At 40.4% G+C, this 19,055-nt stretch overlaps 3 protein-coding genes across 4 annotated transcripts; 1 reads left to right on the top strand and 2 right to left on the bottom strand.

The window, feature by feature from the left end:
* The first annotated feature begins 127 nt into the window (after positions 1-127).
* LOC139201320 (patatin-like phospholipase domain-containing protein 2) lies at positions 128-4,354 on the top strand. The gene is made up of 7 exons (XM_070830602.1): positions 128-324; positions 1,719-1,951; positions 2,055-2,120; positions 2,782-2,991; positions 3,656-3,716; positions 3,820-4,015; positions 4,256-4,354. The coding sequence occupies exons 1-7, from the start codon at positions 138-140 to the stop codon at positions 4,263-4,265; spliced, it is 963 nt and encodes a 320-aa protein (XP_070686703.1). The 5' UTR covers positions 128-137; the 3' UTR covers positions 4,266-4,354.
* Positions 4,355-5,466: 1,112 nt separating this feature from the next.
* Positions 5,467-11,206, bottom strand: tdg.1 (thymine DNA glycosylase, tandem duplicate 1). Its single transcript, XM_070830625.1, has 10 exons — positions 10,960-11,206; positions 9,768-9,934; positions 9,161-9,480; positions 8,987-9,056; positions 8,595-8,730; positions 8,303-8,385; positions 8,121-8,215; positions 7,629-7,800; positions 7,242-7,394; positions 5,467-6,341 (listed from the first exon to the last, which is right to left on the bottom strand). Exons 1-10 carry the CDS (start codon positions 11,016-11,018, stop codon positions 6,214-6,216), a joined length of 1,383 nt encoding a protein of 460 aa, XP_070686726.1. The 5' UTR covers positions 11,019-11,206; the 3' UTR covers positions 5,467-6,213.
* Positions 11,207-12,809: 1,603 nt separating this feature from the next.
* tdg.2 (thymine DNA glycosylase, tandem duplicate 2) lies at positions 12,810-18,620 on the bottom strand. Of its 2 annotated transcripts, none has more exons than XR_011584312.1 (10): positions 18,537-18,620; positions 16,968-17,287; positions 16,152-16,351; positions 15,896-15,965; positions 14,903-15,038; positions 14,595-14,677; positions 13,980-14,074; positions 13,722-13,893; positions 13,420-13,579; positions 12,810-13,224 (listed from the first exon to the last, which is right to left on the bottom strand). XR_011584312.1 is itself a non-coding variant. In XM_070830778.1 (10 exons), the coding sequence occupies exons 1-9, from the start codon at positions 18,545-18,547 to the stop codon at positions 13,473-13,475; spliced, it is 1,194 nt and encodes a 397-aa protein (XP_070686879.1). In that variant the 5' UTR covers positions 18,548-18,620; the 3' UTR covers positions 12,810-13,224; positions 13,457-13,472. The 2 variants fall into 2 exon arrangements, 1 of the variants encoding a protein (XP_070686879.1); XM_070830778.1 differs by having other exon boundaries at positions 13,457-13,579.
* Between the last annotated feature and the right edge of the window lie 435 nt (positions 18,621-19,055).

The following is a 19,055-nucleotide window of genomic DNA, read 5'->3' as shown; positions in this document are numbered from 1 at the left end:
TGGAGATAAGACAGTGGCTCACATGTTAATGAAATACACAGACAGGAAGCCAAGTGCGGCCGCTGACCCCTGCTAGACGTCTGAGAGGTCTACAATGGTAGAGATGTGGTTCTGAGTGGATGGGAACTCCAGAGAAGATGTTTAACAGCGATGAGGAGTGGAACATCTCTTTTGCGGGCTGTGGATTCAGGAGCATTTACTACCTGGGAGCTTTGAGCTGCATCCTGGAGCGGGTCCCACAGCTGGTTCACGGAGCCTCCACAATCTGTGGAGCTTCATCCGGTTGTCTCGTGGCTGCAGCTCTGACTGTTGGCATCCCCATCGGTGAGTTCACAGTGATTTGGGTTTGTATAGTTAACAACGCCTTCGTGTTTAAAGCTTCCTCTGATTAGCTGTGAGTATTCAATGTTTCCACCTGTTCAAAAATACAGTTGTAGGTTTTCTAACTTTATTACTTAATCCTGTCTCTGACATTAACATCTTTCCATCATCTATGACCGATTGATCCATTTCCATTGGAGTGTGACTCTGTACTGTTTTATTATGTGATTTATTACATTTTACTTTTTGGTTTTGTTTTATTGTGATGATCACCTGATGCATGGGGTTACAGTTTTATTACTCTACTCTATTATGTAATGAATTCTGAGATTTTCCCTTTTACGTAAATCCGTGAGTAACATTATCTATATTACACCTTTCACATATAGACATAAAACACAATGACAGATATTTAGACATAAAGCTATACAGTAAATGCCTGAAATAAACAAAACCTGATTAATGGATAATGATGATATTTAGGAGCAAAAACATATTGTGAAACTCTGATGTCTGTTTTTATTTTTCCTCCTGTAGTAATTGAAGTACCTGGCCAATCAGAAAGGTCATGGATATCTCAGAGCGAGTGACACTTGGCAGGTTCAGTGACACAAACAGAGTTCATGCAGCAGTGAGAGCAAATTCCACAGGTCACAGAGAGTTTAAAGCCCAGAGAGGAAAAACAGCCGTCAGCCGGCGTCTCTCACAAACACACACAACCGTAGATATAATAAGATAGTAATAATGAAGATCAGATAAGATAAGAAGATTTAAATTTTTTACAACCTTAAGTAGTGAGGCAGAAATAAAAACAATAAAACAATGGGATACAGCAGGAAGACAAGAAACACATTTCCTCCATCAGTACAGCAGTGCAACTTTTGCTTTTGGATCAATCAATCAATCGATTTAAAAGGTTTTAGAAGATGGACTGGAACCACTTCACAATAAGACTACCCTTATCGAGGACCTACAAATGGTTTATAAAAATATTAATCAGCTTTATAAATCATTAAGAAACAATTCATGTGGTTTACTGCTGATTACCCGTTAATCTAAAACACATCACCGTTCATCAATGACTTGCTGAAAATGTCAAAGTAAACAATATCACCAGAGCCTTAGTGTGTGAATCTGGTCATCTGATGTGTCACATGAAACCTTTTGACCGTGAAGACACGATGAAGATGTTTAAATGGAGAAAACTTGTTGATGAAGACAAAGTAAGTTAAATATCCGATGAGATCTGAGACTTAGCAGTATAGATATTTATCAGGTCACTGTCTTGGCAGCATATTAATGATCCTCAAGTAGTCAAACTGTAAAGTGCAACCAATGGACTTCATTCAAGTTTAACCATGTTTTAAATGAAACATTCACTTCATGTTCCCCCTCAGAGCAGCTCTGTGTTGATGCTTTGACGACGGCGAAGGAGGCCAGAAAACACACTCTGGGAGTTTTCCACCCGACCTTCAGTCTGCTGCGGTCAGTGCGGGACTCCCTGCTGGAGAAGCTCCCGGCAGACGCCCACCTTCGGGCCTCTGGAAAGCTCTGCGTGTCCCTCACCAGAGTGGCTGATGGGAGGAACGTTCTGGTGTCCGAGTTTGACAGCAGAGAGGAGCTCATTCAGGTAGATGTGGAGGAGGGAACTGACAAGATGTGCAGCCTGGTTCTGATTTCAGAGCATTTATTGATGGTATTTCAGTAAAATACCTGCATTGTCTTCTTCTCAGGCTCTCACATGCAGCTGCTTTTTCCCTTTATATTGTGGTTTCATCCCACCGTCATACCGTGGAGTGGTGAGTGGACACATTTCACATTAATTATCAGGATTAGAGGGAAATAGTTATACAATATTACTGTACTGTACTTTACTTTAAAGCCCCTTAAATCAGATATTTTTAAAGCCTTTAAGTAAATAAGACTAGGTTGTAACCTAGTACATGGTCAGTGTGCTAAATAGTGGTAATGCCTTTCTGTTGGTAGTTCCTCCAAAGCCTCATTTTCCCTCTAAACTTCTCAGATGGTTTCATTTAAATAACCACTAAAAAGCCCAAAGAGGTCAAATCTACATATTCTACAAAGAAAATGGAGAATATCCTCAAAATTGATATCTGTTTCTGCTTTCCCCTCCGATTAATGTCCATCTCATCCTCTCAGATTTATCTGGTGACTCTCTGGAGGGGACATGAAGTTGTTAAAAGTAGCTTCACCTCGAGCAGCTACAACAGTAAAATCTAATAATGTTATAAATGATAATATCACGAAGAACTCTACCAGTACTACTTCTTTTGATACCATAAAGAGATTTAGCTGGTAGTACTTCTTTGCATTCTATTTTTACTTTATGGTATTGGTCCTTTTTTTATTTTATATCTCAGTCAGTTTCTCTAAGTCTCCCACACATTTTGACCGCAATGCTCCCTTTTCCTTACTGTAATTTAATCTCCTTCCTCTCAGCACTACATGGACGGAGCCCTGAGCAACAACATGCCCCTGTCCGAGCACAGAAACACCATCACCGTCGCCCCGTTCTCAGGCGAGAGCGACATCTGCCCCAGAGAGGGGACGTTCAACTTCTTCGAGGTGCATTACGGCAACGTGAGCATCCAGGTCAACACTGGCAACGTGCATCGAGTCTGTACGTCCTTCCTCCCGCCCAGACTTGAGGTGAGTCCTCATCCAGGATCCTTTGACTTGAACTAGTCGTGGAAAGTTACTAAGTACATTTACTCAAGTACTGGACTTATGTACAGTTTGTACTTTTACTCCACTACATTTACTTGATACCTTAAACTACTAATTTCTTTTTGTAGATTCAGATAATTAATTCAACATAAACAATGAATAAATTATGATGTATTATCACGGACACAGGTGACACTTTATTGATCCTTTCTGAAATTCAAAGGCTATCTGGAGAACATATAGTGAGAAATGACCAACTTTTACCAGCTGCAACATTATTAATGCAACAATAGATTTAATGCTAATGTACATTTCCCAAATAACAGACTGTGGTATTTTTTTATGCTAATAGTTTTGTACTTTTTACTCAAGTAAAATTATAAATGCATGACTTTTACTTGTAACAGAGTATTTCTACATTCTGCCTTTTCTAAAGTAATGTAATTCTTCCACCACTCACTTTAAAGTAGTACAGTTTAAATATTACTGAGATCTTTCAAAGCAGAGAAAAGCTTCTACTTGTCTTTTTCTGTCAAACCAAGAAACTGAATGAATCCAGTTAAAAAGACAAATTGATCTAAAGATATGTTCGTAGGTCTCAGCAGAGCAAACAAACCTTCACGGTTTCCACTGTTGCTCTTGGCAGAAGCTGGCTGAGATCTGCCACAACGGCTACATGGACGCTCTTCGCTTCTTGAGGGAGAGAGGTGAGCTCCTCCACCTTCACCTTCACCCTCCTCACCGCCGAGTCTCTGATTCACACTATGCAGAAACAACCAAAGCATGTCATCACTCAACTGTCTGCGGTAGATCTCCTCGGAGCACAGAATCCTCCCCCCAGTTTGGAGGTGGAGACGGAGGCAGTCAGGCCTGTTTGCTGTGAGCTGGCGGAGCCAAAGAAGACACTGCTGAATGGACAGAGCGCTTGTCTGGAGGATCACTGGTGGCTGGACCTGGAAGTCATAGAAAACCTCCCGTTCAGCTTCAAGAAAGGTGAGGCGGACAGGTGGGTGACTGGTCACACGCTTACAAGACAAAGAGAGGGGTTAGTTAGCATTAAAGGTTCAGTGGTCAACGGTGCAAACCATGTTACAGTTCAAGAATATAGAGAACAACCTTTGTTCAAAATCAACTCAAACTGACCTAAAGTGACAGCATGAAGAGGAATATTTAGATTCCTTTTATCATTTTAGATTATTAGATGTTTTAAGGGTCTTAATCTGGTGTGTGTGTGTGTGTGTGTTAGTGCTGTGTGAGGCGTGCAGGGACGGTCATGACGGTGACCCTCTGTGGTGTCGGATCACTCAGTTCCTCCCACTTAAAGTGGTTTTGTACCTGCTGACCGTCCTCATGCTGCCCATTGAGCTGACCTTCTCACTCATCAGAAGGTTTGCTCGTGCATACATATATTATTTATTACCAAGTCACTATTTTACTCTATTTTGAGCTGCTGTAACATGTGAACTTCCTCAGCGTGGGATTAATAGTTTATCTTATATATCTGAACTCTTTATATTGTGACAGCCTGATGGGATCAGCCTGTGCAGCGATCTGCAGACTGTTACTGACATCAGCTGCAGGTCTCTGCTGGCAGACATGGCGCAGTGAAAGCAAAGACTCCAACAGGTGTGAGCGCACTTCAAAACTCATAATTGGAATATTTCCTTCCAACTCTGGGTTTATCACATTTATAAGTCAAATCTCAGTTTTTAGTTTAGCACATGATGTCTTTGCCACAGCGTTTTCATCTTTTGCATTCTTCAGTGAATCTCCAGCGCAGTGCTGCAGCAGCAGGTCGTCAGAATCCAGACAGGAGGAGACAAAAACATTAAACCTTTGACCTCAACAGTTACCTCAGATTGCAACTAAACTTAAGAGGACAGAGGACAGCGGTAGCCTGGGCCTCTTCTCCTTCACCGTTACACCTTCGTATGGCAAGATGACAAGTACATGGACACATCAACCACGAACGGGGCAGAAAGAGACTGGTTAGAAATGCAAATGTTAAACATTTATATGAAGAATTAAATGTTTTTTTCTTTATCTTGCATACAAGTATGCGACTTCTCAAATACTTCCAAATGTAAAGAGCTGTTTTGTAAGTCGTACAGCCGGGCAGCAACACACCCTACACCTGAGAGTCTTTTTAAGGAAGTGTGTTAAAAAGCAGGTTGATTTTGTGAATTTCTTACAGTCAAAGCTTTGGCACTTGAGCCTCGTGACTCTGAAGTAGAGCGAGTACATCATACCAGACTTTACCTGAAAGGATGGGATGGGTTGAAATTCAGTGCAGTTAAACACACACTCAAAACCAATTAATGATAAATATAATCTACAACCTTTGTTGCATGTCAGTCACTCTCTCTTACGCTGGGCTCCACTTTCAACTGCTGTTTCTTAAAATAGAACCTTTACTAAATAAAACACCTTCAATATACTCTCTGCTGTACCGTATGACGCTTAAAATAACAGAAATATAATCCAATAATGTAGAAAAAGCACCATCAGGACATTTTAATGGACAATTGTTTCATAAAATTCCTTGTGAATGACATTTTCATAAACATATGAATCATAATTCTAAAATCCCTAAAGCAAAAAAGTGATAATAACAAAGATTGAAATAAAACTTGCTTGACTTTTGCAACTTTATATTGAAAGGTTTGCCAGAAATTCCCTCTGTGGAATCTCTGACAGACATTATAAGAGTCTGGTTTCACTGAGTTGCATTGTGCTCAGTTCATAGCACCATGAATGTAAAACATTAATGCTAGTTAAATCCTCAGTTAGCACAGAGGATCGTATTGGCTCACGCTGATCTGTCAAGCTCATAAAATAACCATCTGTGGTTCTGTCTACTGTCCAAACAGTAGATATGAATGTTTACACTTACTGCATCACAGTGCAGTATGGTACAGTACAGTACAAAGGCAAAACAAACGTTTAAATACATGACCTTCTCCAAGGACAGTCGAGCATCATTGTCAAGTCCCTGATTTCACATATTTAAGAAGACTGCCATGAAGACGATCATACATGTATACAAGACCACAAACGAAATAAAAAGGTGCAGAAAGTATATTCTGCAAAATGTCTAAAAAGTCCATCTATGTGTGTATACTCCACTCGGACACTAATAAAAACGGTAAACAACTTAAAACCTGACAAAAAGAGGTCTCTGCATGTCAACGCAGCCCTTGTTCCTCATACGCTGCCATCCTTTGGTCCTCCGCTGATGTCTGGGATCTGGTCTGCAAAGGACTGGGTCATCCACTGTCCGTCCGGGAGCTGGCCCTCTGCTATTTGTGATGTGGTCGCCGCCTGTGCTCCTTCTGCAGACAGACAACACACAGGCTGAGACGCTGATATCTATTATCTTCATTCTGATACGATCTGTCAGATGCACAGTAGCGCCCAACAGTGTAATAATCCAACTGTAGGCTATGACTCTTTTTCAATGAGTGCGCTTACATGCACACAAGACACCCGTTTACCTCAAGAAAATCAGGCAATGCAGGATATTTGACAGCCTTGTAACTTTAAACCCACATGAAGCAGCAGCCGATGTATGCCCGACCGTATGAAGTAATGGTGGTGATGTAATCTGCTAATACGAGTGTGTGTGTGTGTGTGTGTGTGTGTGTGTGTGCTGGAGGCCGGTGCAGTGATAAGGACAACTTGTCGTACACTTGCGGACTTGCAAAAAGCTGATCAGAAACCTGGTTGCACGTATACATGGCTTTAGAAGTTACTTCTCCTGAAGTAATCTTGCGGGGGCGAAAACATAAAAAATAAAAATCAGGCGTCTCTGACTACAGGAATCAGGTTTCTCATACACATGATGTTCAAGAAATCACCTGAGTGCAGAAAGCCAGCTGTAACACGGTTACTTCAGTTCACATAACAATGCTGACTGTTCCAATCACAGCTGACCAAGAACTCACTAACTTTCCTGTAAACATTGCTAAAGTTCAGGCACAAATGTCCCGAGCAGTGAGTCCCTGGCTGACTCCATGCTAGCCGGACAGTTTGCTGCGTGTCGTTCCCTCACTCTGTTTCCTTTCTCCGTCTGTTAGCGCTGTCGAATAAAAAGCCATAAATTGTCCAAACGATAATTTAAAAAAAAAAAGATGGTTAAAATACATGTCTGGTTATACGACACCATGCTGCACCCTGTACATAAGTACATCTGAAGAGTGGAAGACACTCCGAGTCAACAGTATGTGAGGTACCTGTGTTTTCTCCAGTGGAGAATGTACAGTGACCGTTGGTCTGGCTTTGGGCCTGGTCCCCTTCAGGTCCTCTCTCTGTATATGCTCCACCGTAGGCGTCTTCATAACCAGGGTCGTACTGCTCCTCCTTTATCGCCGTCCTCTTGGCATCCTCTGTGAAAAAGGGAAGAACGAATGCCAAACATGATCGGACCTGGATCCAGAGTATCAAGTCCATGATGATGATGCTGCTACTTTCAGCGCCAATTAGCGTTTAAAAGAAAACGTTCATTCTTTACTACACCAGAACTAATTATCTTTAACGAGGCTTATAGCATTATTGTGTTGTTGTTTTCTGTTTTAAAGTTTGGATAATTTAGAATCTACACTAAACCCCTCCACTCTTACCCTTGGCTAGCTGCAGGTCAAATGAGTATTTAACCTCCTCGATTTCAGTCTGTTTCTGGATGCCCTTGAGCTCATCTCGGAGCTCCCTCAGTTTGATGTAGAAGTGGACTTTGTCCTGAGCACGAGGGAACTGGGCACAACGAGCGCTGGATGAAGGCATCAGGTACAGAGCCTGCGCAGTGGAAACGACTGTCAGGTCGAGTTTTCAGAGGTAATGAAACATGGACTGCTGCGGTGTGGTTTACAGTCTCATTTTCTAAACTGGCGGCTGTTCGTACATTAAGTTATGAGGATATGGTTTTTCAACTCTTGAGTAGAGCAAGTATGTTAAATGTCCTGTGATTAACTGAATCTGTTACCAAGTACTGAACTGATATATTAACTTTACTATGCAGGTAAAACTCAAACCATTAGTCCGTCCATTTTGAGAGGCCAGTTTAGAAAATGAGGGTAACTTTCATTAATATCTGAAGAATCCATAATGAAGCTCACCACGTCACAGTCGGGAATCTTGTGTGGCTGCAAACCAAATTGAAGACTCTGTGGTTTTTTACCAAACAACTCTCTGCAGAACATTTCATAGATACCTGCAGAGAGAGAAATAGAAAATCACTTTAATCACTAGAACAAATCATCTTACTCTAATTGTTGCTCTGTAGTAGAAGAGTTCTTACATTTTCCATTGAAAACAGCAATAAGAGGCTTGAATTTCTTCAACTTTTCTACGAGAATTTTGCCTCCTTCACGCAACTCTTTACTGTTGGGATGAAAACATAAGAAAAAATGGTTGTACATACACTGTTGCAACAGAATTTCAATCTCAAAGCTAACAGGAATATCAGCCTAACACAGAGTTCTGTTTGCTCATCCAACTTCAGCACAACTCAGGACACCTCTTGGCCCAACATTTCTGATTTTTTTGGCTCCAGTAACATCAAACACGATGCATCTCACATGCCCCCCTACCTAGAGAGGTCTTTGCTCCCTGGCGTCGCCCTGGCCACCATGTTGGTGAAACCCATTTTGTACTTGACAGGCAGCGTGCTGTCATGCATGTGGTTGAGCTGCTCCTCAGTAAATCCAGACAGAAACAGGCACTTCCCTGGAATGAAAAGGTTCATCTCTTTAACAAGAATTATTATATTTGTCTGATGTCACAGCATCCTCCTTAATCTTCATTTATAAAAATGGGGAAAGTGACGTAAAATAATCTATTAAAGGCCATGTGTGCTTCTGATTTCAACCTGAATAATCTCACTTTGGGTCTTACAAAGATACAGGATCATTTTTTCAGACGAGCACAGGAACTATTTTTACTACATTACAACACAAGTCAAAATCATTGTCACAGAACTTACAAAAATGATTTCCTGGACCAGGAAACCACCGTCCAATATAAGCTGCCATGAGTCCGGGATTGATACCAATCTGGAAAAAACACAGTGCATGTTTTTGAAGCTTATTAACTCAAATTAATTCCTGATGGCGCAGTGCTTGGCTCCACTGTTAAAGAGCTGAACTGGGAATCTTACAATGACATAGTCCAGGTTGTATTCCAGCAGGTCTGGTAGAGTTCTTTTCATAACTTCCTCCTCTGACATTCCCTTGAAGCGGTCAACTTTCCTCTTGACCTTCTTGAAGCTCTCGTCAATCTTCTCTTGCTTTCCGTCGGCCTGAGCCTCAGCACCCTTCTTGGGTTTAGGACCAGGTTTGGCTTTAGGTGCATTTGGGTCCTTAGGTGGCTTTGGTGCCCTGGGAACTTTTGGTGGTTTGGGTGGTTTGGGTTGCTTGGGTTGTTTAGGTTGCTTAGGTTCCTTAGGTTGAGCTGGTCTGCCTCTCTTTTTGGCAGGGGCTAATGGAAAAGTTCAGAGACATTTTATTCAAAGGGAGAACGGTCTTTAACAACTCCATCTATATATTTCTGTGCCACATTTCCAAGCAAATAGTACTCAAAATCATTCTAGAAAAAAATTTATTTGATAAAACTGTCACCAACAGCTTACTAGAAAGTGCCAGGCAGTAACATATTTTTTTTTAGAAATGTGTAGACCTACTGTTGACACACTGAGTCAACAAGAAATCTGTTACCAGCTGCTCTATATACAGTGAGGATATTTCATTCAAAAGGGATCGTAGTACGTTTTGTCAGGTTGGCAGGTTCCTGCTGCTCCATCATGGCTTCTGGATTACCCATGTGTGCCATGCCCGTCTCTCCCATATGCCCCTCCGGGTGGTGAAACTGAGAGTTGGGGTTGAACCCTGAATATTGGGCCTGGAGAGCTTGAAACTGCTGTGCAGACTGAACCCTGTGGTGGAAGAATAATTAATAAAAAGAAAAGAGGGAAATAATAAATACAACAAAGGAAATGGCAGCGAGGTGTGCTGCAGGGTCACAGCTGAGTTAGACCAGTGAGTTATGTAACCTAAATAACAAATTCCTTCACTTTAACCTAATTATCTGAGTTGTTTGAGATTAATCCAATATTGGGTTTAATATATTAAGAGAGGTGTTTGTGGACCTTTAGGTCAGTGAGTGGCTGCATACCTCTTAGTGAAACACAATACAATTAAACAGTCTCACAAACTTCAGACTGACCATAAAGTTGAAACAATGACAGTTTAAATAAACAAAACCTGATCATTATAACCTCAAATAATTTCTGTTACAGAAGTCTGAGTTACCCTCAGAAAGGTTGATCTAATAAACTGACGCCTGAGTGCATATCAGTTATATATATAATATGTAATAAGCAACTACTTATTATTCAGACTGTTAGTTAATCTGTTGAATGTTTTATTGGTTAATCAACAATAAAAATGTCAGAAAAAGGTCAATCAGTGTTTCCCAAAGCCTAAGATGGAATAAGAATATCTTGTTTTGTCCACAACGCAAAGAAATTCACTTTACTGCCATTGAGGAGTAAAAAAACCAGAAGATATTCACATCTGAGAAGCTGGAATCAGAGAATTTTTAGGGTTTTTTTTCTGAAAAAATTACTCAAATAGATTAATCGATTGTAAAAAATTATCTGACAATTAATTTCATAGTTGAGGACAAATCGAAGAAAGGAAAATCCTTTTCTTTTACCTGAATTAAATCAAAGTAAAATGCCATCCAGCTGTAATAAAACAACACACATGGCCCCCTAAAGCATCATTCACAGTGCACAAACAAAAATGGCATATTATGAAAACAATGGTAAAACAAAAAGACAGAAAGGGCGGCTGGGCACACATGCTTTCATTTCATTTTCATCACGTTGCCATTCAGAGGTTTGCTGATATAAGCTGACTCCTGCATGGCCTCATTGTGGGGAGGAGGAAGACTCACCACTGTTGAAGATACTCCGGGGAGACAACAGGGAATGATCCATTCAGCTTTTCCTCCATCTTTTGGGTGGTTTGACTTAATTGAATAAAATCAATAGAAAGATATCTATGTGGTTTAACATATTAAGAGTCTGGCAGTGTGTGAAACTGAATGCATGTGGCAGGACTTTGTGGACAAACTGTGAAGTTAGCAACAAAAGATAAACCACAGCATAAAACATTCAAACAAAAGATAACTTAGATGGCGATTACACATGAAATCATTCCTTTGCGGACCCTACTGTATAAAAAACACGACAATAATAGACTTCCTGAACACCAAAGTCTGTGACTACACATCTACACCTGCTTTAAATTGTTCTCCCATAGCTATGCTAGCTAGCAAGCTAGCCCGGAATGAAAACCAGATATTAATGCACAATCTTACAACAGGTTTAAAATACACTGCTAGCATGCGTTGGTACACGTTTGTGGCGACCTAGTTTTAGTAAACAATGTTTTGTATTCCGGGTGATAATGTGAATGGTTTTGTTAACAGCAATTCAGTAGCAGAGCCACAAGTGCAGCTAATGTTAGCCAGCAGCTAGCTGCTCGGCTAACTTTAGCATGGATGAATGGTTTCGCCTCCATGGAGATTTCTCACAAAGAAACTGAACACAGCTCGCCAGCGTTTAAAAACGTGAACAAACCTGTTGAGGGTGAGGTTTAAATTTGTTTCTTCTGTCCAGGTAGCTCTCTTTTTTCCATCTATCCCGCTCTTCTATTCACAAAATATGAGGAGCTACTGAGGCAACAAAGACATGACAGCACCGCCGGTCAACTTTGACACCGGAAGATCCCAAGTCCAACAAATAGGGGTGGCACAATAAAAACATCTATTACTATAAACAAGAACATCAACTCCAGGAACATATTTTAAAATATTATATATTATAGCTCGCTATTTAAATAATCACCTTTGAATATAATGTTTATAATGTAAACTACGCGATTAAATCGACAGCAGACAAAATAGTACACACCCATTTTAGCATTGGTATGAGCTGCTCGACTTTTAAACTCTGTGAGATTTTTCTTCTATTGGTTGATAGTCTGGGATGCTCATTATGATGCCAGCTTGGTGCAGTGTTTATTTATTTTGGCCTCATATAGTCTATTTCTCCCGTACTCCCAGTAGTACAACTAATACTACAACTCCTTTAATATTTTTAATACACATTTAATCTAGAATTTTTAAACAGAATGAATTAGAATTACAAATTTAACGTAGCTGCACTGTTTCAAACTTTAAACTATCTATTGTGGTATCACACACAGGCCTAAAGGTCCCAGTGGGGCATTTCTATTGACCAGTCTTTCTTCTTTGTTAACTACACCTATGTTACAAACAGGGGGTTGTGCAAAATAAGTCAATACAACTTGATAAGACATTTATCACAGCAGAAAATAAGAGGGTGTATTTTGCTATATAATGAACTCAGATTTTTGAAAATCAGATCTATAATTGGCACACAGTGCAATGTTTTAAGCATCTTATGCACATTTACATCTAAATGATAACAGAAACTTAAACGTGGCCTGGGTTCAAACACTGGGTTGAATCTGTCCTTTTTAGTTGTATTCAACAAAACATTTTGTAGCCAGAAATGTGTGAACGTTGACTGTTTTCTAAAATCATTAAACGTCGTTATGTGTCATTGTGATTTTATTTCTAGCTTTATAAATGTTGGCGTTTTCTCTGCAGGTCTGCGCTTAATATAAACTTGAACACACGGCTGCTGAGAAGTAAAACATGCTTCCTGGTACAGTTTTACATGAACGACTGAAACAATGAGACAGTAAACGTGGCGGCTTTAGAAGAGATTTAATAACTCTGCAATTACGGATTAGAAATGCCAGAGGACAATTACCTATTTATACAGCTCAAAATCATAAAATGTCATTCTTTCAAAATACAAAAATAATTCACTGGACACACATACCATACAAAATGCAATAAATAGAGATAAAAAATGACACCAAAACATGCACAGTCTGTTTGAGAGTTAGAAAATGTAACCGTTGTGGGGACTTCACCCCTTGTGCGTCACATTGTGATGCTTCAGGAAACAGTGGGACTCCTCTTCTCTTGTGGTGTCATCAGAGGGTCTCTCCCCCTCACTGATGCATCATGCTACAGCTGATATCTGGTATCTGTTGTGCGGACATTTCCAGCTGCGGCGGTTCCTTGTCATGTTGTCCGCTGACTGGCCTACAATGCCCATTTCTGCAAGATAAATAACAATGATTAGTGCTGCTTGCAGAAGCCAGTTAGAAGTCAACCAATGCTTTTCTTATAGTTATAGTAGAGAAGCAGTCACAGTGGTTTGGATTATATGCACCTGAAATTATTTATTTATTATTTAAGTCCCATTTAATCTAAATCCAGCTAAATTTACATAGAACTACATAGTAGCTACACTACCTGTGTGCTACAGCAGACAGGCCTGTTTTTTCACCTCTCCTCCGTCTCCTTTAGTTGGAGGAGTTGCTGCTTTGCCTCACGTCACCATGCAGCCCACTACAGCTTTCATACTCTGGATCCACCTGCTCTTCTTTGATTGCCATCCTCTTGGCATCCTCTGCAGAAAAAAACAAACACAACATCGAGGAGTCAGATCTTCATCTAAGACATAAGTATCCACGTAAAACTAAAATCTGGACCCTGCTCACGTTTCAGAAAATCGAATAAAACCACTACATGTATCTGTTTACACTATTTACCTTTTGCGAGCTGCAGATCAAATGAGTAGTCTGTCTCCTTCACCTCCAGGCTCGGTGCCACACCTTTCATCTGGTCTCGCAGCTCCTTTAGCTTGATGTAGAAGTGTACCTTATCCTGCGCACGAGGAAACTGGGCACAGCGAGGGCTCGATGATGGCATCAGGTAGCACACCTAGGTGTAAGGAAACATGCTGTGAAGATTGTTGTTTGTGCTGTTGAGTATATTTTAAGAGTAATCCAGGTGCTGTTTCAACATACTGTTTCAGTTTCTGGGATTTTGTAGGGCTGCAGACCAAACTCGAGATTCTTTGCCTTCACACCAAAGATTTCCTTGCAGAAGATTTCATAAATACCTGCCAAAATAAACAAATGTCAGTACACAATAACATGGATTAGGGCCATTATAGGCAAAAACACAGAACATTACAGAGACGGGGCAGGGTGGAGTAATATTCTGAGATTAAAGTTGTAATTTTATGAGAAATAAACTAAGAAAAATAGTGTTTCTTGAATAAAATCACTAGTATTTCCTTATTGTTAAATTCGATTGCATGTTATAATTTGATGAGGTCTTCCACTGCAGACAGAATACGCGGAAAGCGGAGATGACTGTGGCGTGATGAGGTTGATCCAACTTTGCAAACTGAAGCGAAGTTGTTCCTCGACACAGGACTTCAGTCTTGGAGAATTCCTGAGATTTTTCTCTTGCAAATTTACAACTTTAATTTCAGAGAATATCTGAGTTTTTTGTCTTGTAAATTTACTACTTTAATCCTGGAAATTCAGATTCTTTTTTTTTATAATATTACTCTCCTTCCCCAGCTCCCTTTTTTTTTAAAAACCTCAATGGCATTAATATACATCATAGTTTACCTTTTCCATTAAAAGCTGCTATTAAGGGCTTGTATTTCTGCAGCTTGTCAAGTAACTGCCGGCCTCCTTCACGAATCTCTTTACTGGAACAGAAACAGAAACCCAGAAAATTTTAATGTTTAAAAACAGACACTGGATTGTATTGGGTGATATTTACCCAGAGGTTCTTCACTGTTGGTGATCTTATAATTCATTCTCAGTGTATTGTTGCATCAACTCTGAATCATTCTGTATAAAAGTATCAACTAAAATGACTGACTTGTAATTGTAAACAACATTTTTAAAGTGAAACTGTTGTTCCTGTTCACCTGGAGAGGTCCTTGCTGCCAGGCGTGGTCCTCTCGACCATGTTGGTGAAGCCAATGCTGTATTTCTCTGGCAGGCTCTCGTCATGCATGTAGTTGAGCTGGATTTCAGTCAGACCAGAGAGAAACAGACATTTCCCTGGGTGGAAAAGAAGAGTTGAACATTTTAATTAGCCAAGTGCCAATCAGAACAAACAAAATACTTTTCCAAACACTAGACTCAGTTTATCAGCTAGTTGAGTGATTTTGCAGTTATTGTAGCTGCACTGGATCTACAGGATCAGCACACATAATTAGTGAGCCGATGATGAACACGATGAAGTCACTGGTAGCAGTAAATGTTCTCATTGTGATGTGCTGATAGTGGACCTGCTGAGGCTAAAGTTAAGCGAATGACGGCACAAGAATCTAAAATATTTGGCTGCATATCAGCATAACAATAGACACAAAACATAAATGAAAATCAAAGACTAATCTGAATGTCAAAGATTCTTGGGAGAAAAGAACACGTGTGTGCCTGCTGTGTTTTAGGAAGAGTGTGATGGCAAATATCCTTCAGGAGCTCAATGTGAACGTCCATGAAATTATTTTGCACCCTGATTAAACAACCTCTCCTTTTAAATACCTGTCTGAAAAACACCTCCGTTGATGATAAATCAACGAGTGAGAGTAAGAGTGTCGCACATATCGTGCATCACATTGTCTGCCTGCTGCAGTGCACCACTGAAGATACATAATTTATAGACAGAATTAAATATTCAAACCCAAGACACCATTTTTACGGCTGCACCAATACATCAAAACAAAAGTCGTAAAAGAGTATTTGCATCATTTTATGGCTTCTCTTTGTAATTCAATTGAAATAACGAGTTTGAACAAATCTGAGCTGCATAACAAGTGTTCGTGATGGTGGACCGACGGAGGGTCAGAGGAAGTTAACAGTGAAGGCTGGCGTGTACTCCCTGTAGTCAGTAATGAAATTGAATTTCAACATACAGAAATGGTTTCCTGGGTTTGGGTAATGGTGTCCTTTGAAGGCTGACAATAGTCCTGGGTTAATTCCAATCTGAGGAGAAACATGAAGGTGTTACCACGGCAACAGACCTAAAAATGACAGTTTCTTGTGACTGACACCTTTTTTGTAAAACGGCAAAAAATAGAAAAAGAAAAAAAAAAAGACAAAACAGTCCACTGCTTATTCCATTAAACATGAATATATAAAATCTTGACAGGTCCTCAGTAAATGACTCACTATCAGGATGTCAAGATTGTAGGTAATAACGTCTGGCAGAGTTCTGGCCATAACCTCAGCCACTGTCATGCCGTTGAAGCGGTTAAGAGCCCTCTTGGCTTTTTTGGCGGCCTCCACCTCATCCTCCTCCTCCTGTGCCTTGCCCTCCTCCGCCTGCTGCTTAGGAGGCCGGCCTCTCTTCTTCTTCACTGGTGTCGCAGCTAGAACAAAGACCAGGTGTCTCTAGTGAGTTGGCGAGCGGTGAATCAAAGATGTGATCATTAGTTCAAATACAGCGGACAATGACGCAGACTAGGGTCCCATTTTATTAGGACTTTTTCTGCTTCTTGGTTGTTTAGTCCTTTAAACGACAAGATTAAGTCCCTAAATTACTCCAGAAAATCATCATGCAGTATATGAAAAATGTAGCAGTCTGACAGATTCCCTGCTACAAAAACTACCAGACTTTTAAATACGGTAGATAAGAGCTGCAACAATTAGCTGATTAATATATCACTTTTTTTGAGTAGTTTTGAGTCATCTTTTTAATAAAAATTCTCTTATTTCAGCTTCTCAAATGTGAATATTTTCTCGTTTTTTGACTCCTCTATGACAGAAAACTGTAAATCTTTGGGGTTGTGGCAAAAAAAGGACATTTGAGGGCGTCACCTCGAGCTTTGGGAAATGGTAACCAACATTTTTCACCATTTTCTGACATTCTGTGGACCAGACAACTGATCGATTAATCAGGAAAATGAAAATAATGACACGATAATGAAAGTATTTTCAAGTTGTAGCCTGACAGTAGATGGGGCTGAAAAAAGTCTCCGTGCATACCTTGAGGTGGACCAACAGTCTGATATTGGTGCTGAACATTCGGCTCCTGCTGCTGCTGTACTGAATGTTGATGCTGAGGGTGGTGCAGGTGAGCAGGATGCTGCTGCTGCTCCCTGAAGTTCTGCTGGTGGGCCTGTTCCTGGTAGAGATTCAGGACTGGGGGGTTGTTGTGATGAAAAGACTCCTGGTAAAGAGGCGGCTCGCGGTGAACGGACAGCTCGGCCATGACCAGCTCATCTCTGGGCCCTTCTGAGTAATGGCCTGTGTTGTGATAGGGCATCACATACTGGGCCTCCGGGTGTTGCTGGCTGGACTGGTACCTGGAAAAGAGGGTGCACGGAAGGAGACGGGAGGAGGAAGAATAAGGTTAAAGAGAGGAGGAAAAGGAAGGTGAGCAGAATGAAACAGGTCTTGGACAGAGCAAGAGAACACAAATAATGTCATTCAATGAGGTGCGTGGAAAAAGCGGGTGAAGCAAACTTACAAGACACGATACTTACAAAAACATACATGCGCTGACATACACCTGTTTGTATTCTCTGCATTTCATTCATTGCACGAGTATCTAAGTTTTCCTCCCTTTATTAGGGCTGCTTGATTCATTTTGGACACATAACCAAGACCACTCACTCATAGCACCCACAAATCTTTCAACACCAACTCTGTTGTGTGCTGCGGTGATGATGCCGACCAGAATGGAATGAAGATATACAAACAACTGATAGGACTTGCAAGAAGACTGTGACTGTGATTGATGTGAAGTCATCTACAAGCTCTCTTTTTTTTGTTTTTTTTTTCCTTTGTACAGCCTAATCCATTCCACAGTTGGCAAATAGGCTGAGCGAGAGCCAGCGAAGGTGTATTTATGAAGCCTGTAGCAGGTGATGCTGTAATAACTGCTGGGTAATGTAGTAACATGTCAAAATCTTAAATATCTCTTTGGGATTTGTCACACCAGCACACATAATGCAATATCATTACCCTGTGAGATTATCTAACAGGCTAATTTCTAATTAATAACATGATTTTACTTAATTTCTTGGACTATATCTGAATTTTTTAAACATTTTGACATATTCTTATGCTTAATAATTACACTATCACATGCTACAAGTATACAGGTATGCATAATGTCGTGTGTCAAACGCTGATTGTTTTTTTTTTGTCCATCTCATGCATGAAAATGAAGATGTCAAGGGGATAACATGGGAAGTTTCCCAAGACCCGCCACCTCCAGCAGCAACTCACCACTGCTGAAAATAATCCGTAGGAACCGTCAATGATGTATACTGGTTTTCCTCCATCTTAACTGTTGACTTATTTGAATAAATTAACATTCATTCTGTTGTCAGATGCATCAGTGCACACTGGGGATGTGAGCTGTGTGGAGATTATAGCACATAAGGAACATATCTGGCACAAAGGAGACGGATGGACGCTGCTGTGGGGAGGAAGGAGGCTTTAGCTAACAGTCGGCTAACTACAAAACGCGGCCCAAAGGTAGACTTTAACCCCGCAGGTCACCTCTACATTAACGACACATAGAGATATATGAGCAAACTAACATACCTGTCATACATTTTGTTCTTTGGTTCTCAAATAAGAAGACGGTGGGCTGAGAGTCCACCCAAAACAAAGACCATTTAAACGCTAAACGTTTCCTTTTCCTCGTGTGAGTGAGGCCTTACCGCCGCCCTGCGGTCAGGAGGTGTACTGCACGGGTGAGATTAAAATTAAAATTAACGATTTAAAAAAACAAAAAAAACACGGTCACAACCAGCTATCGTTAATTTGCTACTAAAACCGTGCAGATTAATTAGAAAAAAATTCACACAGGATTATAATGCGTGGTAAACAGCCCGTGTGAGTTCAAGACACCGCTAGAGGACGAGAAATCCGCGTAATGACCGTAAACCAAGACCGTAGAAGAAGAACGAAGCAGACAGCAAAGATTGTAAGTTTAAAGTAACACCTCACTCCTCAGTGAAAACAGCGCTCCTCCAAAATACGCGTAAATAGTTAAAAGTACGTATCTGAACCCTTTACATATTTATTTATTTATTTATTTATTTATTTTTATTTTTTTTA

This window comes from Pempheris klunzingeri, chromosome 5 (genome assembly GCF_042242105.1).
Source record: "Pempheris klunzingeri isolate RE-2024b chromosome 5, fPemKlu1.hap1, whole genome shotgun sequence".
Classification (NCBI taxonomy): Eukaryota; Metazoa; Chordata; class Actinopteri; order Acropomatiformes; family Pempheridae; genus Pempheris; species Pempheris klunzingeri.
The sequence above is the reverse complement of the archived record's forward strand: the minus strand, read 5'-3'. Positions and strand labels throughout refer to the sequence as shown.